Source organism: Paramisgurnus dabryanus, chromosome 4 (assembly GCF_030506205.2).
Source record: "Paramisgurnus dabryanus chromosome 4, PD_genome_1.1, whole genome shotgun sequence".
Taxonomy (NCBI): domain Eukaryota; kingdom Metazoa; phylum Chordata; class Actinopteri; order Cypriniformes; family Cobitidae; genus Paramisgurnus; species Paramisgurnus dabryanus.
The window spans coordinates 20,721,733-20,739,775 of NC_133340.1; the positions used below are offsets into that span (position 1 = coordinate 20,721,733).

General features: G+C 36.7%; 1 protein-coding gene across 1 annotated transcript in view; it reads left to right on the forward strand.

Annotated features, from left to right (window-relative positions):
- The first annotated feature begins 800 nt into the window (after positions 1–800).
- LOC135752240 (uncharacterized) overlaps positions 801–18,043 on the forward strand; it is a 40,904-nt gene continuing 23,661 nt past the window's right edge. The window contains exons 1-39 of the mRNA XM_073814584.1: positions 801–949; positions 1,023–1,218; positions 1,306–1,474; positions 1,571–1,644; positions 2,144–2,232; positions 2,330–2,412; positions 2,840–2,927; positions 3,076–3,178; positions 3,257–3,377; positions 3,688–3,803; positions 3,897–4,043; positions 4,146–4,349; positions 5,206–5,397; positions 5,473–5,625; positions 5,717–5,846; positions 6,486–6,557; positions 6,765–6,959; positions 7,208–7,325; positions 8,040–8,131; positions 8,240–8,379; positions 8,526–8,738; positions 9,681–9,741; positions 9,870–9,953; positions 10,048–10,251; positions 11,223–11,298; positions 11,404–11,563; positions 12,847–12,942; positions 13,032–13,188; positions 13,761–13,924; positions 14,012–14,167; positions 14,255–14,314; positions 14,445–14,535; positions 14,633–14,681; positions 15,205–15,295; positions 15,465–15,554; positions 17,115–17,220; positions 17,299–17,388; positions 17,486–17,566; positions 17,662–17,745. Of these exons, the coding sequence (XP_073670685.1) occupies positions 849–949; positions 1,023–1,218; positions 1,306–1,474; positions 1,571–1,644; positions 2,144–2,232; positions 2,330–2,412; positions 2,840–2,927; positions 3,076–3,178; positions 3,257–3,377; positions 3,688–3,803; positions 3,897–4,043; positions 4,146–4,349; positions 5,206–5,397; positions 5,473–5,625; positions 5,717–5,846; positions 6,486–6,557; positions 6,765–6,959; positions 7,208–7,325; positions 8,040–8,131; positions 8,240–8,379; positions 8,526–8,738; positions 9,681–9,741; positions 9,870–9,953; positions 10,048–10,251; positions 11,223–11,298; positions 11,404–11,563; positions 12,847–12,942; positions 13,032–13,188; positions 13,761–13,924; positions 14,012–14,167; positions 14,255–14,314; positions 14,445–14,535; positions 14,633–14,681; positions 15,205–15,295; positions 15,465–15,554; positions 17,115–17,220; positions 17,299–17,388; positions 17,486–17,566; positions 17,662–17,745 (4,696 nt within the window). The 5' untranslated portion in view covers positions 801–848. The remainder of the gene's footprint in view (positions 950–1,022; positions 1,219–1,305; positions 1,475–1,570; positions 1,645–2,143; positions 2,233–2,329; positions 2,413–2,839; positions 2,928–3,075; positions 3,179–3,256; positions 3,378–3,687; positions 3,804–3,896; positions 4,044–4,145; positions 4,350–5,205; positions 5,398–5,472; positions 5,626–5,716; positions 5,847–6,485; positions 6,558–6,764; positions 6,960–7,207; positions 7,326–8,039; positions 8,132–8,239; positions 8,380–8,525; positions 8,739–9,680; positions 9,742–9,869; positions 9,954–10,047; positions 10,252–11,222; positions 11,299–11,403; positions 11,564–12,846; positions 12,943–13,031; positions 13,189–13,760; positions 13,925–14,011; positions 14,168–14,254; positions 14,315–14,444; positions 14,536–14,632; positions 14,682–15,204; positions 15,296–15,464; positions 15,555–17,114; positions 17,221–17,298; positions 17,389–17,485; positions 17,567–17,661; positions 17,746–18,043) is intronic.

An 18,043-nucleotide genomic window follows, 5' to 3' on the forward strand; every position in this document is an offset into this window, starting at 1 on the left:
CTTGACTCGGACTCGAATGAGCTGGTCTCGAATACAACACTGCATTTTGCTGTTTTCTGTAAATAACTTGACAATGACATGTTTAAAAAAACATATAATGAAATTCTGAGTTTTAGAGGTATCATCTTCAGAGACAGAAAATGGTCAAACCTGTGGCTTTATCTGCAATGCATTTCTAGTTTCAAGGCCAGTTTCATTTCATTTTTCATAAAAAAGACATATTTGTTTTGTGGATTTATTACCATTCAACCCCTTTATAACAACTTTTTCTTTATGACTGTAAGTAATTTTGACTTCTTAATAAACTTCCAAGTGCCTGCTTTCAAATGAGACCAAACTTATGCTTTAAGTGCAGGGTTTTCCGACTCTCACTAATCAATAAAAAGGCAACAAATTTACCAAAGGTTGAATTTGCACAACATGTTTACGCATGTCACGTGACTTTTGGGAAATCTCACTGTGGCTGACTGTTATTTCTCAGACACATCTCTAAATCAATCTGTTAAATAAAGAAAATAACAGTACTTAATCTGTGTATGTGTATTAAAAATCGCAACATGAGCATGAATGCATTACAACATAAAGTGTAAGTGAAACTAACTCTCTGAATCAACTTGTCTTCCAATCACATTGGTAAATATAAATTGTATTAAATGCCCATAGACTGAACACAAGGACACACAATACAATCATTAGATTAAGAGTTGGCTCTGTTCTTTTATTAAAGATCTGTTAAGATAAAATACAGACTACAAAAATCTATATACTGTATGATAGTGTGTGGCTGCCTAGTAGTGATGTAGGCAAAGGGGTATTGACGTATTATTGGGCTGAATAAACATGAGCAAATGCTCACAGTAACATACAGACAGACAGGAAGGATGAAGGTGCCCCTGCTGTGGTGGATTGCTCTTCTTTCCCTACCCCTGATCACATTATGTGACCCACTGTAAGTATTTAAAATGCTATTAACTTATAGATTTATTTATTTATATATAAAATGTGATTTTTTTTCTTTCCAGATTCATTCTGTCAGCTCCTAATTTACTGAGGGTGGGTTCCTCCGAGAACGTGTTTGTGGAAGCCCAGGATTACTCTGGAGAAGACCTGAATGTGAGGATTGTAGTGAAAAACCATCCACGCAAAAATTTGGAGATACTGTCCAAATCTGTGACGCTGACAAGGGACAATGATTTTCAAATGCTTGCAGACATACAGGTGAAACGGCTAAATTGCTTGTATGAATTAGTTTGTGATTTAGGGTATACAAAGCCTTGTTCATATAAATTATTTCTTGTGGTGCAGATTCCAGACAACAAGGATTTATTTTCCGATGATCCTCTGGAGAAGCAGTATGTCTATTTACAAGCTCAATTTCCATCCAAAGTTTTGGAGAAAGTGCTCATGGTGTCATTCCAGTCTGGATATATATTTGTACAAACGGACAAAGCCATCTACACACCTGCTAGCACAGGTAACTTGTGTTTTCATTGAATGAAATATAAAAATGTAGTTTTACTAAATAACTTTTTAATAAAATCTTAAGCATTTAATTCCATTCTCTCTACAGTTCAGTACAGAATCTTATCCGTGACTCCCAGCCTTCAACCTATGGAAAATTCTGGAATTTCACTTGATATTATGGTATTTAACACTGCTTCTGTTCACTATATATATATATATATATATATATATATATATATCGATGATTTTATAATTCCTAATAAAAGACAGTATAACATTAAGTTTAAATGAACAATGCATGCTCATTTGCAAATTCACTTTTACACGTGCTCCCTCCAAATTCCCACCATTTAAACATCCACGAACCAATCAGATGTCAGCAAACTTTGACACGCACAATGATTGACAGGCAAAGCGTTTTCTAGCGTTTGCAACTGTTGCATTAAGAGTTTGACGTGTTGATGCTGTACTGTTTTAAATTGAGTTGACATCTGTATGGATTTGTTAAAAGCAGTCATGATAAATATGTTTTGTCAGTATTGTACTCTTTGGAGGGTTTAAGTGCGAGCAAGACTTAACAAGTCTTGTTTACACAAGTTGGGGTTTTACACATAATGTACAAACAGTTCTCTGTGAACAAATAATTTATTATTAAATCAATTATTTATCATATTCCAAGAATCCTCTAGGCATTACAACAATGGGAGAAGTGGTTTATCCACATCAAGGAATAAAGTCAGGGAAATACGGCATACCTGCATTGGCCAGGTGCGTTCATACTATATATGAATTTGATTGGCTCATTGAAACCTATATCTAGCTTTTAATCATCTGTTGATGATGTGGTTGATGCTTTTATATGTAGTCCTGGCATCTGGAAAGTGGTTACAAGGTTCAAGAACACTCCACAGAAGAACTTTACGGCTGAATTTGAAGTCAAAGAATATGGTAAAAGTTCTTGTCTGTTTTTCATTATACTGTATATACAATTATGTTATTTTAGTTGTAAATAATGAAATTAATTATTTGAATACACGTTTTTGTGATTTAAATTTAAATTATTACAGAACATGTAATTTATGAATTACATTTTAACAAATCAAAATAACTTAAATCCTAAAATAGCTTACATGTTTTATATAACTGGTTGCTTTTAAGAAACCCATAGGAATTAGGTATTGAACATTTTATGATTGGAAATGAAAATAGATTTGTTTTTACTTTCCATTTATTTTTTATTTATTTATTTATTTATTTTTGATATCTCACTGTGTGGCATTTTTCCTCCTTTGTGCTGCCCCAACCAATTTGATTTTTAGACCTCACAATTGTATCATCAGCTGTTTTGAAGTTCTTGTTTTGTGTTTTTTTATAGTGCTTCCAACTTTTGAAGTCACATTATCGCTCAGCCAGTCGTACTTCTGTGTCAATGATGAAAGTCTTACTGTCGAAATCCAGGCCAAGTAAGAACAAATATACTTGTGTGAATTGTGTCAGTGTTTGTTTTTTGTCAAATGTGTTCTTTAAATACTTTGATGTTTACCCAACAAAATAACAATTCTCGTGATACTAATACATTCTGAAATTAAAGATGAAGTTTTATTTTTCCAGGTACCTATTTGGAAACAACGTAAACGGAAATGCAATTGTGGTGTTTGGCGTGATGGATGATGAGAAGAAAATAAGCATCCCGTCCTCTCTACAAAGAGTCCAGGTGAGCTTTACAGCTGAATGTGCGTAACCCCAAGCTTACGTTTTCAAGTTATATAAACTGATTTTGACTTTTACCCAGATTTTAGATGGAGAGGGTCAAGTCAAACTCACTAAGATGATGATTCTTCAAACCTTTCCAGATATTAACACTTTGGTTGGACAATCACTTTACATCTCTGTCAGTGTTTTAACAGATACTGGTAAGAAATTTTACCATAATATTAGCTGAGTGATGTGAGTGTGGAAGATTCTGTTGGACTGACCAATGGCAGACAGGAAGAGTTTCATATTTTTTGTAGTTCTGATTAGTGTTACACATTACACCAGTGATGGGCATTCCTGGTTCTGGAGAGCCACTGTCCTGCAAAGTTTAGCACCAACCCTATGCAACAAACTTTGCAGGACAGTGTCCCTCTAGGACCAGGAACGCCCACCCTGGCAGTTCATACTACATCTTCCAGTTTGTGAGCTGAACTGAAAGTTTTTTGTCTTAATATTGTTTGCGTTCAGGCAGTGAAATGGTAGAAGCACACAGGAGAGGCATTCAGATTGTGACAACACCACACACCATCCGATTTAAGGGAACACCCCAGTATTTCAAACCTGGAATGCCTTTTGATGTCTCGGTATGAAACACGAAATTCCAAATTGTAACCATGCTGAAATTTCATTTATCTAAAAGAATGATTTTCATGCAGATTTTAATGTCTTTCTGAAAGGTTTATGTAACAGATCCTGAACAGATTCCTGTTAAAAATGTGGAGCTGGAGGTCAATCCCGGAGGGGTCAAAGGTCGTACAAAGGGCAACGGGATTGCAAAGTTTACTGTAAATTCTCAAGAGGGAACGTCTACACTTGAGATCACGGTTAGACCTGCCTTCATCTGCTCTCATGTTCATTTATCTTTATTAAATAGATGTCGTTCTTCTTCAGTGTGGCATGGCATTAAAAAATCTTTCTACCTCCAGGCACGAACCAAAGATCCACGTTTAGCAGATGAAGAGCAGGCAGTGCAGAAAATGACAACACAGGCCTACATAACCAAAGGTGACTCCAAAAACTACATGCACGTTGGCATTGATGCTATAGAGCTTCAGATTGGAGATCAAATTAAAGTCAATCTGAATACTGGAAGAAGTCCAGGAGCCAAAGATCAAGATTATACATATATGGTGAGTGATACCTATATTTTATCTGATCAAATCTGTAACCCTAAGTCAATTATTTAGGATTCTTACATAGCATTAAACCATATTACCACTGCTACGTGCTGACAAAAATGTTGGACTGAGTTCTTGATATTCAAATATAGTCTTTTACTGATTTTCCTGGTTGACCAATGCTTCCACCAAAAATGTGTTCACCTGCACATGGAGACACATTTAGCTGTATAGGTAAAAAAAAATATCGTATCGGTGTTTCGTCCAGACGGATCTATCGTTTTGGGAACCTGAAACTGGGTACCAACATGGAAAAACTGAACACGACACCCGTAAAGCTGTATATTTTATGATACAAGGATGTCATCCCCCCACATCCCGACCCTAGTCAGACATCGCTACATCATGTAACAGCAATGACAGCAACGATGCTACATACTTGTGTTCGTGCAGATTATCTTTATTAAAGCAAAATCGTCTGCTCCTTTGTTACGACAGTTTGCAACAAATGACAACATCAAAGTTCATCCATATACTCAAGAGTCGTATTCTCTATCTCTTTGGCAGAATTTACAGTGTCACATACTGGTCTGGCATGTATACTACATACAGTACTGTAGATCTGAGTTGATTTCAGTGGTTTCGTGTGTATGCAAGTATTTTTTTAGATGACGTCATGTTTATGGACCTTTTTAGAATGTGGAAAGAAAGATCGGATAGGGAATGCTCTGGCTCTGTACATTGCAGTAATACGTTATTTGATTTATGTAAAAATATGCCATACTGTATATAAATAATAGAATATTCGTGCACCCTGCAGTTATTAAATGTCATGTGTTTCATCAATGTCCTCCATATTTTTTTTCAGATCCTAAGTAAAGGACAGATTGTAAAGGTGGACAGGTTTAAGAGAAGAGGACAATCTTTAGTGACTTTGTCTCTACCTGTAACTAAAGAAATGGTGCCGTCATTTCGCTTTGTGGCTTATTATCATGTGGGTTCATCTGAGGTGGTCTCTGATTCAGTCTGGGTTGATGTGAAGGACACATGCATGGGAACTGTAAGTGAGAGACCTATTATATATAAATTCGATACATCAAATGTCTTTAATATCCTTCGCTTTTTTCATTTACAGCTAAAAATTGAAGTAAACGAGCCTCGGCCGTTCTATGAACCTGGTGATGGCTTCAGCTTGCAAATAACCGGAGATCCTGGAGCTAAAGTTGGACTGGTGGCAGTAGACAAAGCTGTGCATGTGCTCAACAAGAACAGATTCACTCAGTCTAAGGTCATGAAGCCTCATCAGACTCCACGATACAAACAGTTCATGAGTTTTACTGGCAGAAAGATTTCTTGACCGGTCTATTTGCTCTCTGTAGATCTGGGACGTCATTGAGAAACATGACAGTGGTTGTACAGCAGGAAGTGGTAAAGACAGTATGGGGGTTTTCTATGATGCTGGTTTGATGTTTGAGTCCAGCACTGCTGGAGGAACCAGCACCAGAACAAGTAATGTATCTTTCAGATTTGTGTTAATCCATGTACGGTTTTCAGATTCAAACCACAGCTTAAGTGTTTCATAAACGTTTAAATATCAGAATATTTATTCGTCATTAAGAGATTATAAATTCAAATAAAGGCATTTGCCAGAGATATTATGCAAAATTTAGTTTGGACATAAATGTGTGTTGGCAGTGTGTGAACACAACAACCCTACAAATAACATCCCACTCCTTTTTAATCCACATTAAACCTCATTACATTTATTTGTTAATGTGACATCACACTGATAAAGCCCCGCCCACAGGCACTGAGTGAATGGTAATTTTATCCAAAAACTTTACTAAATTTGTTTGTTAGCACATTGTAGTGCCATATTCACAGGAATCATATAATTTCTTAATTGAAAGCAATCACTGTCTGTTGATAAGAGAGGGAGGAGCTGTAGCTCATTTGCATTTGGAGGTACACACCTGAAAACAGTTTGCATGATACATGCTCTTTAAGTTCAGGTTACTGTAGCTTAGTGCTAAATGTTAAAGATTGATTTCTATGATCTGATATGATGGAGGCTAAAACAACATTCTGAAGTGACATTCAAACATGATCTAATCTTATATTAAATATGAATGACTAAATATCTTCTAGTGCCGGAATGCCCCAGAGTTTCAAAGAGAAGACGTAGATCCAAGAATCTTTGGCAAGTCAGCACTACACTGGGTAAGAAGTTTGCTTTTTACTTTTTACATCTGTTGAATGAAAGAGCACTTTATATCACAGAAGAAAGTGCTCTGTGCTTTTTACAACTGTTTTTAAAGCACGGATATGAATTTTTTTCAAGTGCAAAAATAAATGTTTTCCAACAGTCACTTTGTCTTTTATTATATTATCTCTTCTCAATGCTCTACACTGTTGTTATGTTCTCAGCTGGTAAATACTCAGGTGATCTGAAGAAGTGCTGTGTTGATGGAATGAAGGAAAATAAACTGGGTTACAGCTGCGAACGACGAGCCACGTACATCGCAGATGGACAGGAGTGTGTTCAGGCCTTTCTGAGCTGCTGTCATGACGTAATGTCTCAAAGCGTTGAAGCCGGAGAGCAGGAGATGATTCTGGCTCGCAGTACGTAACCTAAATACTAAATCTATTTGGCTGCTTGTCAACTTCGTTATTTACATTTAAATGTGCTTGTTTATTGTACTTTTCCAGCCTTGTGTGACTAAAAAATTGAATCCTTGCAAATACAGATTTTACCAAATAAAATCATCCGGTTTAACTAAGGGTGTGATATGAGATTGCATTAAAGACCACAACATTTTGATGAATTGTTCCTTAAATTCTGTATTAAAATTTTCTGTTAACCTACACAGGTGAAGATGATGACTATTATGAGAGTTTTGATGAAATCACATCCCGTACACAGTTTCCAGACAGCTGGCTCTGGAGTGAGGAGGTTCTGCCCCTTTGCCCGGCTAATAACAAGTTATGGTAAGACACAAAACAAGTGATTTAGGGCCAGATTTACCAAATGGGGTAAATAAGCGTGAGAGAGCAATTTCGAAGGAGCGCAGATGGGAGTGTGAATATCTGCAGGTTATTTACTAAAAAAGCGCAAATTAAATAAAACAGGCACAGCCGCTGATTTCCATAATGACCAACGCAATCTACTAAAAGCAGCACATATAAGTTCAGGGTTGCAAATAAGTAAAGCTGATCTTGAGTTCAGAACCACAGACATTGGAGCTAAAAATTCATCCCAGCTAACAAAGCATTGTACACTGAAAAACCTGGAGGACTAAAAATTAAGTTTCGAAACGTCTGGTATTGTGTGACTTCTCCTAGTGACTTATATTTTATTTCCTTCAGCAAATAAAAAATAACATTGGTAAACAATATTTTGAAAAATATGTTCCTCTGGCATTACAAATAAACTGTTACATATTAAAACAATACTCTGAATTGTATCACACGTGCGGTTTGTCCATGAAGTAAAACAGCATGAAATTCATTGCACAGGTTTGAAGTAGCACTAAGGGAACTGTCCTTACTCTTCTAGCTTTGCACTTTATTTATGTATTTGTTTGTGTATTTGCATGCATGCTGAAGAAACTTGTATCATCAGAAACAAAACTTCTGCCAATGGAGGCATGTTTAATGTCATTCTTTCTTTCATGAGCTAACACGTAAATTCTTGTTATCTAGTCAAACAACGTCCCTCATCAGAGATAAACTCTACATGAAAGAGTCCATCACGACCTGGCAGATCTTTGCTGTCAGTCTGTCAAAAACCCATGGTGATTTTAGTTTTTATTTACATGTTTTGGTGTAAAATTGTTTTAGACAGTTTGACATACATTTACTACATTAAGCCTAATTGTCTATAACGGTGTTCTTCTCCAAAGGTATCTGTGTGGCCGATCCTCACGAGATGATCGTCTATAAGAGGTTTTTTATCGAGCTGAAGGTCCCGTACTCAGCAGTGCGCAATGAACAGCTGCAAATTAGAGCCATCATTCACAATTACACCAAAAAGAAACTGAAGGTAAATAATCACAGTCATTTTATTGCCATTTGTTTAGGGATTGTTTATTTTGCATAGACACACATCCGCTGTTAATGCAGATGACGTCCCTTTGCTCATATGTGTATCTTTTATAGATTCATTGCATTTGTGATTTTTTTCTCAAGGTGCGGGTTGAGTTCGCAGAGACGGAGCACATTTGCAGCGCTGCCAGCCGGAAGGGCACATACATGAAAGAAATCGAGGTTGACTCGATGACCTCCGTGAGCGTCCCGCATGTGGTTATTCCCCTGGAGCTGGGCAACCACTGGATTGATGTTAAGGCTGCAGCATATGACTCGGTTCACACTGATGGAGTGAAGAAGATCTTAAAGGTGGTGGTACGTCAAAAGTTCATCTGAACGTTTTTATGATATTTCTTTAAGGTGTTAAATAAGTCTGCGTCCCCAGAGTGCGCTCATATGAAGTTTTATACTACAAAGATCATTTATTATAGCATGTTAAAATTGCCCCCTCTAGGTGCGAGCAAATATACCTTTTGGGGTATTTAAAATGCAAATGAGCTGATGAAATGCAAACACTGATCACCATAATGGTGGTTTGTTAAAATTGAAACTCAATTATGCTGTCAATTATTATATTTTTTTTCTCTCTCTCTTTCTCTCTGCACTAAGTGGCAGTGCAGTGGGTGGATAGTGCAGAGAGAAATAGAAAGAGAAAAAAAAAATAACTGACAGCACAATTGAGTTTCAATTTTAACCACCATTGTGGTGATCAGTGTTTGCATTATTGTAATAGATTATTGTAATAGGACTTGCTAACTACATCACAAAACAGGCAAAATCTTAAAGAATGGTTTACAAAACTAAGTTACTGAGATGTTATTTTTCACATTTTCTAAGTTGATAGAAGAACTAGGGACCCAATTATAGCACTTAAACATGGAAAAAAGGTCAGATTATCATGCTAGTACCCCTTTAGAAATCTCGCCCCGGCATGAAAAACAACGTCACATGCCAAAAATTCTAATTTTATTGCTACATGACAGCGCTGCAACAGGAGTTTTCAAAAATCTTCACACTAGTAGGAGTTTTCATAAAAGCTTGGCTTCAGTCACTTGATACGGCATTTGCGTGTGCATAAACAACCAAACCGCAAAAGCTACGGTTTTGAAATTACCCATATATGTGTGGACATGGCCTCAGAAAGAATATGTGCTTTAGGAATATGTGACAAACATCAGGGTTATATAGCTTTGGATGTCACTTCAATCAGTAACTGATATGAACAAATACAGACCATTTATCTCCATCTGTTTTCAGTCTGAGGGCCTGCTGACCATGGTGCAAGAAAAAAACGTTGAGCTCAACCCTTCTAAAACAGGTGAGTTCAACTTAAATCATAGTTTTTACTCCAAAAGATCCCAAAGCATCAGATACCAACCGCAACCAACTTAAACTGCACATCTTTCAGTACTGTCTTTCATCTGTCAATCCTTACCTATATAACAGGTGCACAACATGTGTCCATCAGAAGCAGCAAACCCATAACTCAGGTTCCGAACACCCCTGCCAACACATACATCTCAGTTACAAGTAGGAGATCAGATTTAAATTACCGTTTGATATAACAGTTTTGTCAAAGCTGTAACTTAACCCTTTTATCATCTGACCTTTTTTGTTCCCCAAGGTAAGAATTTTAGTGCTATGATTGAGCCGGCCATCAGCGGAGATTTCATGGGTCGCTTTATTGTCCAGCCCCACGGTAATGGAGAGGAGATCATGATCCACATGACTCTACCTCTCATTGCCACCCATTATCTAGATAGCACCAATCAGTGGGACGCTGTCGGCATGGACCGCAGAAATGAAGCTGTTAACCATATCAACACAGGTCAGCAGACCCTCCCGCTAATATGAACTCCTCATCTTAAATCTGATATGCTTTTATACAACATGATCTTACTGAAAGTCGTGTTATAGTCACAAAAAATGTTATTAATTTATTTGTGTCCATAGCACAAAATTCTGCTTTTTTACTTGCCTTGAGCACAAATTTCTATACATAGTTTTTTGTGGCCCGAGTCATATTATGTATTGCTTCCTCTTTTTTCTATGTTTAATGTATTGTTGCTTGGGGTTAGGGTTAGATTTGAGGTTTGTGTTAGGATGTCTACGATGTGTCAGAAAGTAATTCTAAGCCTAACCCCAAGCGGCAATGGTAATAAAAAACAATGAAAAAACAATACATAAAATGACACAAAAAAGAAAGTTGTGCCACGGCCAAGAAAAACTATTTATAGAAATTTGTGCAACTGACACGAAAAAGACATTAGTGCTCAAGGCACGTAAAAAAGCTAAATTTCGTGCCATGGACACAAATAAATGAATAAAATTTTTCGTGACTATAACACAACTTTCCATGAGACCAGTCTGCTTATAGTAAAGCATGATATACTAAAATTTTATAGTCTTTGCATTGATTGATGATGTCATTGCAAGTCATTTAAATTTTTGTCCTTTGTAGCTTTATTAGAAAAAACGACAACACGCCAGGACTCGAACGCAAATGCTATTGCACAATATGTCAACATGCAGACAGCATGGCTATTGGCGAAAACTGAATTAGTATTTAATAAATAAGATGCATTTAGATCACAAGCGACGATGAATTGATAATGCACAGTACCAATATTCTGCTTTAGTTAACATAAAAATTATGTTATTTGTTTTCAAGATGTACAAACATGGTGCACAATTTTTTTAAAAATATAAGACAAAAATATGTAAAACAGAAAAAAAAATTATAATATTTTTTGAAAGTCTGACAAGAATATTTATATTTCATATGCTGTTTTCTTTAAGGCTATCAACAAATGCTGCATTTCCGTAAAGGGGATGGGTCATACGCCGTCCTGATGAGCACACGTAGCAGAACATGGTCAGACTTCGTTGCTTTTACATAATGATTCTTAGAAGTAATCTGCTCCATTAAGGATATGATTTATTACTGTTCTCTTATTTGAATATGTTTCCTGTGATAAAGGCTGACAGCATATGTGGCTAAAGTCTTTGTGATGGCCAATGATTTTATCGACGTAGATGAAAATGTGCTCTGCAGCGCCCTCAAGTGGTTAATCAACAAGAAACAGCAAGCAAATGGCATGTTTAAAGAGGACGCGCACGTAGATCATGAAGAGATGATTGTAAGTATGGCTTTAGCAAATAGTTTTATAATCAACTTCGACAATAGAGAAAGACATCAAATATTGTTTTAAATGTATACATTTTCAGATAGTGATCATAGACAATGGGCTCTATTTTAACGATCTGAAACGCAAGTGCGAAGCGCAACGCGCAAGTGAGTTTGTGGGCGGATCTTGGGCGCTGTTGCTATTTTCCCGGCGTGAGAAATAACTCTTGCGCCGGGCGCAAATCAATAAGAGGTTGGTCTGAAGTAGGTTCATTATTCATAGGTGTGGTTTGGGCGTAACGTCAAATAAACCAATCAGAACGCTAGCCAACATTCCCTTTAAACGCAAGGGCGCAAGTTCCATGGCGGGTTGCTATTATTATGACGGATTTACCAGGCGCACGCCAGGAGCGGTTTACAGCCGAGGAGACCCACGTTCTTGTACGGGGGAATCCCACGCTTGCCAGCATAAATCGGGCACGCCGTGTAACGGGAGGTGGATCTGCCTCAGGACCTGACGCCAGCAGAGGACATCGCTGCGTCCACCCTCACCGCTGAAAGGGTTTGGGGGCTTTGAAATCGGACCCAAGAAACGCAAGCAAGGTCCAACCCCAAAGTACTCTTACAAATCAAGTTCATATACATTAAGGTTTCTTATGAAAACATTTTAACTATTATTTACATAAAATAAACGTAATACAGCCACACAACAAAGTTATGAAAATATTTTAATCGTTATTTGCATGAGAATAAATAAAAAATATCACCACAATGCTCACCACTATGATTCCCCTTATCTCGTGTATTAATATTTTTAAGTGTAACAATTTATGATTTGCAAAAATAACTGTTGCATCTGTGTAGATTAGATAAGCAAAGTGTATGCGCGTTGTGCACGCTATACATTATGGTCAAGCATGCGCCCTTAAAATAGCATAATGAACCACGCGCAACGCGCCACTGACTTTAGACTAGTTTTTTTTGGTTAGTAGCGCAATTGTTTTTTGAAACTGCAAAATAGCATAAGAGATGGTTTGCGCCGCAACACGCCTCCTTTTTGCGCTGAACCGCCCAGGGAGCGCAAGTTCATTCCCTAGTTTGCTGACGTGCATCTGTGGAGGGAAAAACCCCGCTGTGCGCCGGCGCAAAATACGAATGATACATGCGTCACTGACAAAGTCAATTGCGCTGGGTGCAAGATAGGGCCCAATATGTTGTATGCTGTTAATCAAATCCTGCAGTAGCATAATTGCTGTAAACAACATAGATTTCACATATAAGTTTGTGTTGATGCAGGGTGATGTACGTAGTAAAGATGCAGAAGCCTCGCTGACTGCGTTTGTCCTGATCGCCATCCAAGAGGGCAGTGAGATTTGTGCCCGATCTGTCCATGTGAGTCAGAGATTTGGATACAGTCCTGTGATGTCACAGCATTTTAACACCAGAGGGTTTCTAACTTTGTGTTTCTTTTTCAATATCAGAATCTTAAGGGAGGTGTGGACAAAGCCATTCAGTACCTGACTGTCAGAATTCACAGTCTAACCAATCCTTATGCTGTTGCAATGACCTCTTATGCTTTGGCTAATGCTGGCAAACTCAACAGAGACATCTTGATGAGCCACTCCAGCCAGAATGAAGGTCTGTAACTTTTAATATATATATATATATATATATATATATATATATATATATATATATATATATATATATATATATATATATATATATATATATATATATATGTATATATATATAAATAGATCATAAAATATGGGTAGGTAATTTTGAGCAAAAAGCTGATATTATTACATTTTTGTTAAGGACTTTTGATAAAGATCAGATTCAGAGCGATAATCAAAACATACACAGAGTTTTGTAAACAAGCTGTTTTATAAGTTGGGTAATAGTGCCACCTGGTGGATAATAGCGGAAATATGAATTGCCATAAAAACTTTTCATTTTCAGGGAAGCGTTTTCTCTTAATTAACGAGATAACTCATCAATGGCAGGGAAAGAGATTAAGGTGCATTGTGTTTTAGAAGGATCTCTAGACAGAAATGACAAAACATATGTAAACAAATAAAACTAGCAAAAGTGTCTCATTTGTTTTTATGAAATTTCTAAATTTCACAGTGCCATAGTTAAAAAAAATCTTAAACAGGATATATTATAGACATGGCAACCTTGTCTGAAACATGTCTCCTAAACAGCTGGTACTTTTTGGCAAGTTTCCGGGCCACACTATCACTCTCTAGAGGCCACAGGCTATGCTGTACTCGCCCTGGTGAAGGTGAAGGATTTTGAGAGAGCAAAACAGGCAGTGCGCTGGCTGGGCAGACAAAGAGATCAGTATGGAGGTCCAGGTACCACACAGGTACAGTTTATCCAAAAGTGAAAGAAATGGCCTTCTACGTTTACCCTCATGTTACTTTTAAATCAAGATTTCTGTCTGTTTTGTTAGGCAACCATGATAGTTTTCCAGGCCGTAGCTGAATATCGTACTCAAGCGAAGAAGCAGGATTTTAATCTGAATGTTGAAGTTTCAGTGGAGGGAAGGAAATTGAATAACAAGTGGACATTCACGCGTTCCAACAACCACGTTACTCGTTCTGAAAAGGTGAGAGAGAAAATTTCAAACGCGTAAAAATATTTGTTTTATTAATTGACTAAATATTTTTTAAGATTTTTCGGGTCCACATTACAGGTGAAACTTACACAAGACTTCAACATCACTGCTCGAGGAAACGGGGTGGCCACTCTCTCTGTCAGTATTTAAACTAGTTTTTTTGTATTGCAAACAATTAATGGATTTATTATTTGCCCACAAATGAAAGTCCAGCCATTATTATGTAAGTCTAAGGATCTAAGTGTGTTATCTCGCTCTGGTCTCACAGGTATATACTCTGTATTATGCTCTGCCCGAGGAAAAGAACACTGATTGTAAAATGTTTGATCTCACTGTGCAGATGAAAAAAGAGCATCAGGGTAATAATGCATAGCATGCACAATTTTAATGTGGATGTTTGTTTAGTAATACATCAGCTATTAGTAACATTTAACAATGTTGTCTTTCTGCATAAAGTTTCCTATCCGGGGGCAATTGAAACGTACCTACTTGCTATCGAAACCAAGTAGGTATACGATTTCTTGAATCTTTCCATGTATAATCTATTCTATAGTATTATTTACAGAGCTCGAATGCAAAACCCTCAAAGTGCGTCTGACATGTTTTCTTGTAAATTAGCATTTTTTATCAGACTCTTAATACTCTTATTATTTCTGAATGACCTAAGGCCGGGATTAAGTGGATTTAAAGTGAAAGTATTTGATGAACGGATAACCCATATAGCAAGCAACCACTGAAACAATGTTATAAATTGTTCTCTTAAAAACACTGCTTCAACAGCTAAAGACAACTTAACATTGAAACACAAGAATCAATGGCGTAACTAAAACAAACACTGATCTCCATAATGGTGGTTTATTGAAATTTAAATATTTTTTCAATATTAATGGAGGATGCAAACGTGATATTGATTCAATTGGATAAACATTAACAAATCAACAGTTTTTAATGTTGTTTCAACATCTGGGAATGCATCTTTGAAATGCATGTTCAATGTTTCCCCTGGTGATCTATGTTGCATTGTCCAGTTTCAAGAATCCTGACAGAGACGCTGCAGTGTCTGTTTTGGATATTGGCCTGCTGACTGGATTTAAAGTGGATGAGAATGATCTTTTAAAGGTAAAATATTATTACATGAATTATAGCAGCAAGAGCCACGTGCTGAAATCCAAAAGTCATACATCATAAACTCATTCATAAGAAATGAGAAATAAGTTCTTCATGTGGACTTGGAAGTCAATTCATTATATTTGAGTATGATAATATATTTCTCCTCTTGATCTATCAGCTCTCTAAAGGGAAAGACAAATACATTGACAGATTTGAGAAGAATGTGGACCTTTCAGAACGTGGATCTCTAATGATCTTCTTGAAGAAGGTTTGCCCACATTTTCGGTCTCTGAGACAATACAGCATTTACAAAAATATTTTTGTTAATTAAAGTCAACATGAAATGGAAATAGTTATTTTCTTTGCTTCCTGTGACGTATATCCGAGTGAAAAGGCCTTAGAAATAAAAAATAAACTTGGGCTGTGTCCGAAATCTCTAATATGCTGCCTTTCGAGGCAGCATTCAAAGCCATCAAGGCACATATTCAATGTCTGCTTTACTTTCTGTCTCCTGAGAGACCTTCATCGTCTTATCCCACAATTATTTGCGTTTGTGTGCGCAATGATTGGTCGAGCCTGGTCGAGTTCGTAAAAATAAAATGGCGGGCAAGAAAGTACCTGGAGCTCAAATTTAGTGTAAATAAAGTTATATTTTCACTTTTACACCTATTAATTGCATTTCAGGTGAGAAATTTGTATTGTAATTTTTAAATATGGTATTAGTTATCACACAAAGGCGCTCTCTGTTTATATTTCAAACTAAAATTTCTTTACGCTGCCTATGAAGGTTGTCCAAATTCATTTCCCGGAGCTGCCTTCATTGTCATTGCCTCATAAGGCATCGAGCAACAAATCAGCTGCCTAAATTTTCGGACACAGCCCTTATTTCGTCCATTGAGAATGGATTGGATTGTAATAAGTTGGACCATGTTGCTAATTGCTGCAGTATTTTCTCTGGCTATAACAAATCTCCAATAGCCCGCCCTTGCGCCATTCATTTTTTATTACAAATTATGAGGGCACATAAATAAAAAAAGAAGCTCACAGATAAGTAATTTATACAAAAATACCACAATTTTCCATGAAAAATTTAAGTTTTTTTATTTGAATTTCATGGTGATTCAGTTAAATGGATTGTTTTAAAGCCACAATATGTAAATTTTCACTACTAGATGTCACTATTACACAGTAAGACAAATACAAGGGAAACAAGCGATGAACCATTATTTTAAAACAGGAATTTACACAACTGCATTAAATATAAATATAAGTGGTTTTTGAATATTTTCTTACAAAAATTTTACATATTGTGGCTTTAAATTAAATTTATTTTTATTACATAGCATGAACAAGAGTAATGCAAGAGATGTTTATCCGACACCAAATTTAAAGGTGTAGTGGATGATTTTCTCAAATTTTAGAAAAGAACCTTCTCCACTTTAAAAAAAAAAATGCAATTGCGCAACACTCCTGATTGACATCTAGGAGGACCAATAGTCTTGATGATCCACCCTGAAAAAAAAAATCCTCCACAATACCTTTTATTTGCCAGTGTTACAAATTTGGCTGCTACACAGCACAACAGGAATTATTCAGTAATCATTTAAATTCAGTGCTAAACGTATGTGGAGAAATAATCTCTATTTCAAATGATGAACAAAACATGAAATTAAGTATAGAAATTTTATAAATATGCAAGCAATGTGGCGGTTTGTCTTCACTTAGTGATTGTGAAATACTCAAAAACAGTACGATTATGTAGCAAAATTAAAACAACTGTATTTGTTAATTTGAATATAAATACCAACAATCGCCCATGTTTCTCTAGATATCTCGTAAAGAGAGGGAAAGGATTGCTTTCAGAATCCATAAGATGAATGAAGTGGGCATGTTGCAGCCCGCTGGAGTCACTCTCTATGAATACATCTTTCCAGGTATATTGGTATCACATATACCTCAAGTGACCACATAATGCACAAACACACACTGCTCTTACACATGTAAATCCACAGATGATCGTTGTGTGAAGTTCTACCATCCTCATAAGAAAGATGGAGCTCTGAATCGACTCTGCCATGAGGATCTGTGCCATTGCGCTGAAGGTAAAAGAGAAATTAAATGTGGAATGTTAGATCAGTATGTTTATTGTCTTCGTGTGAGTTACAAACCAATGAGAGATAACCCCTTTTGCATTAACAGAAAACTGCAGTTTTCAAAAGAAGCATCATATAAAAGAATCACAGCGTGCCGACAAGGCCTGCGCCAGCGAAGTGGACTATGGTAAAGATTTGTGTTTGTGCGAAGTGTTTGCCCTTTGGAGCAATGTGATGGACTAAAGCTGGTGTTTAGTAAACTATATCTCATTTATTTTCTAGTTTATAAAACCAGGGTGGAAAGTATGGATCTCTCACTGCATGCAGACATCTATAACATGACGATTGAACAAGTACTGAAGGAAGGTACCGTGTATGATGCTTTCCTAAATAATCAACCTTTGACTAACACGGTTTAAAGTAAAATGGCTGGTAGTGCATGCACACTTATTCAGAGTTCAAAACCATTTCAGCTGAAGTGAAATGGTGTAAACAGAGGAAACTATTTGCTGTGAAATTACTAAGTACTAAGGATTTCATGATACCGTGTTTCTTGAGCTTCTGTTATGGTGTGCTGCAGTCCACACTGATGATTACACAATTAATGATAAGGCTTGTTATCGGACTAAAATTGCAAATATACAAACACAAGCTCACTGGAGCT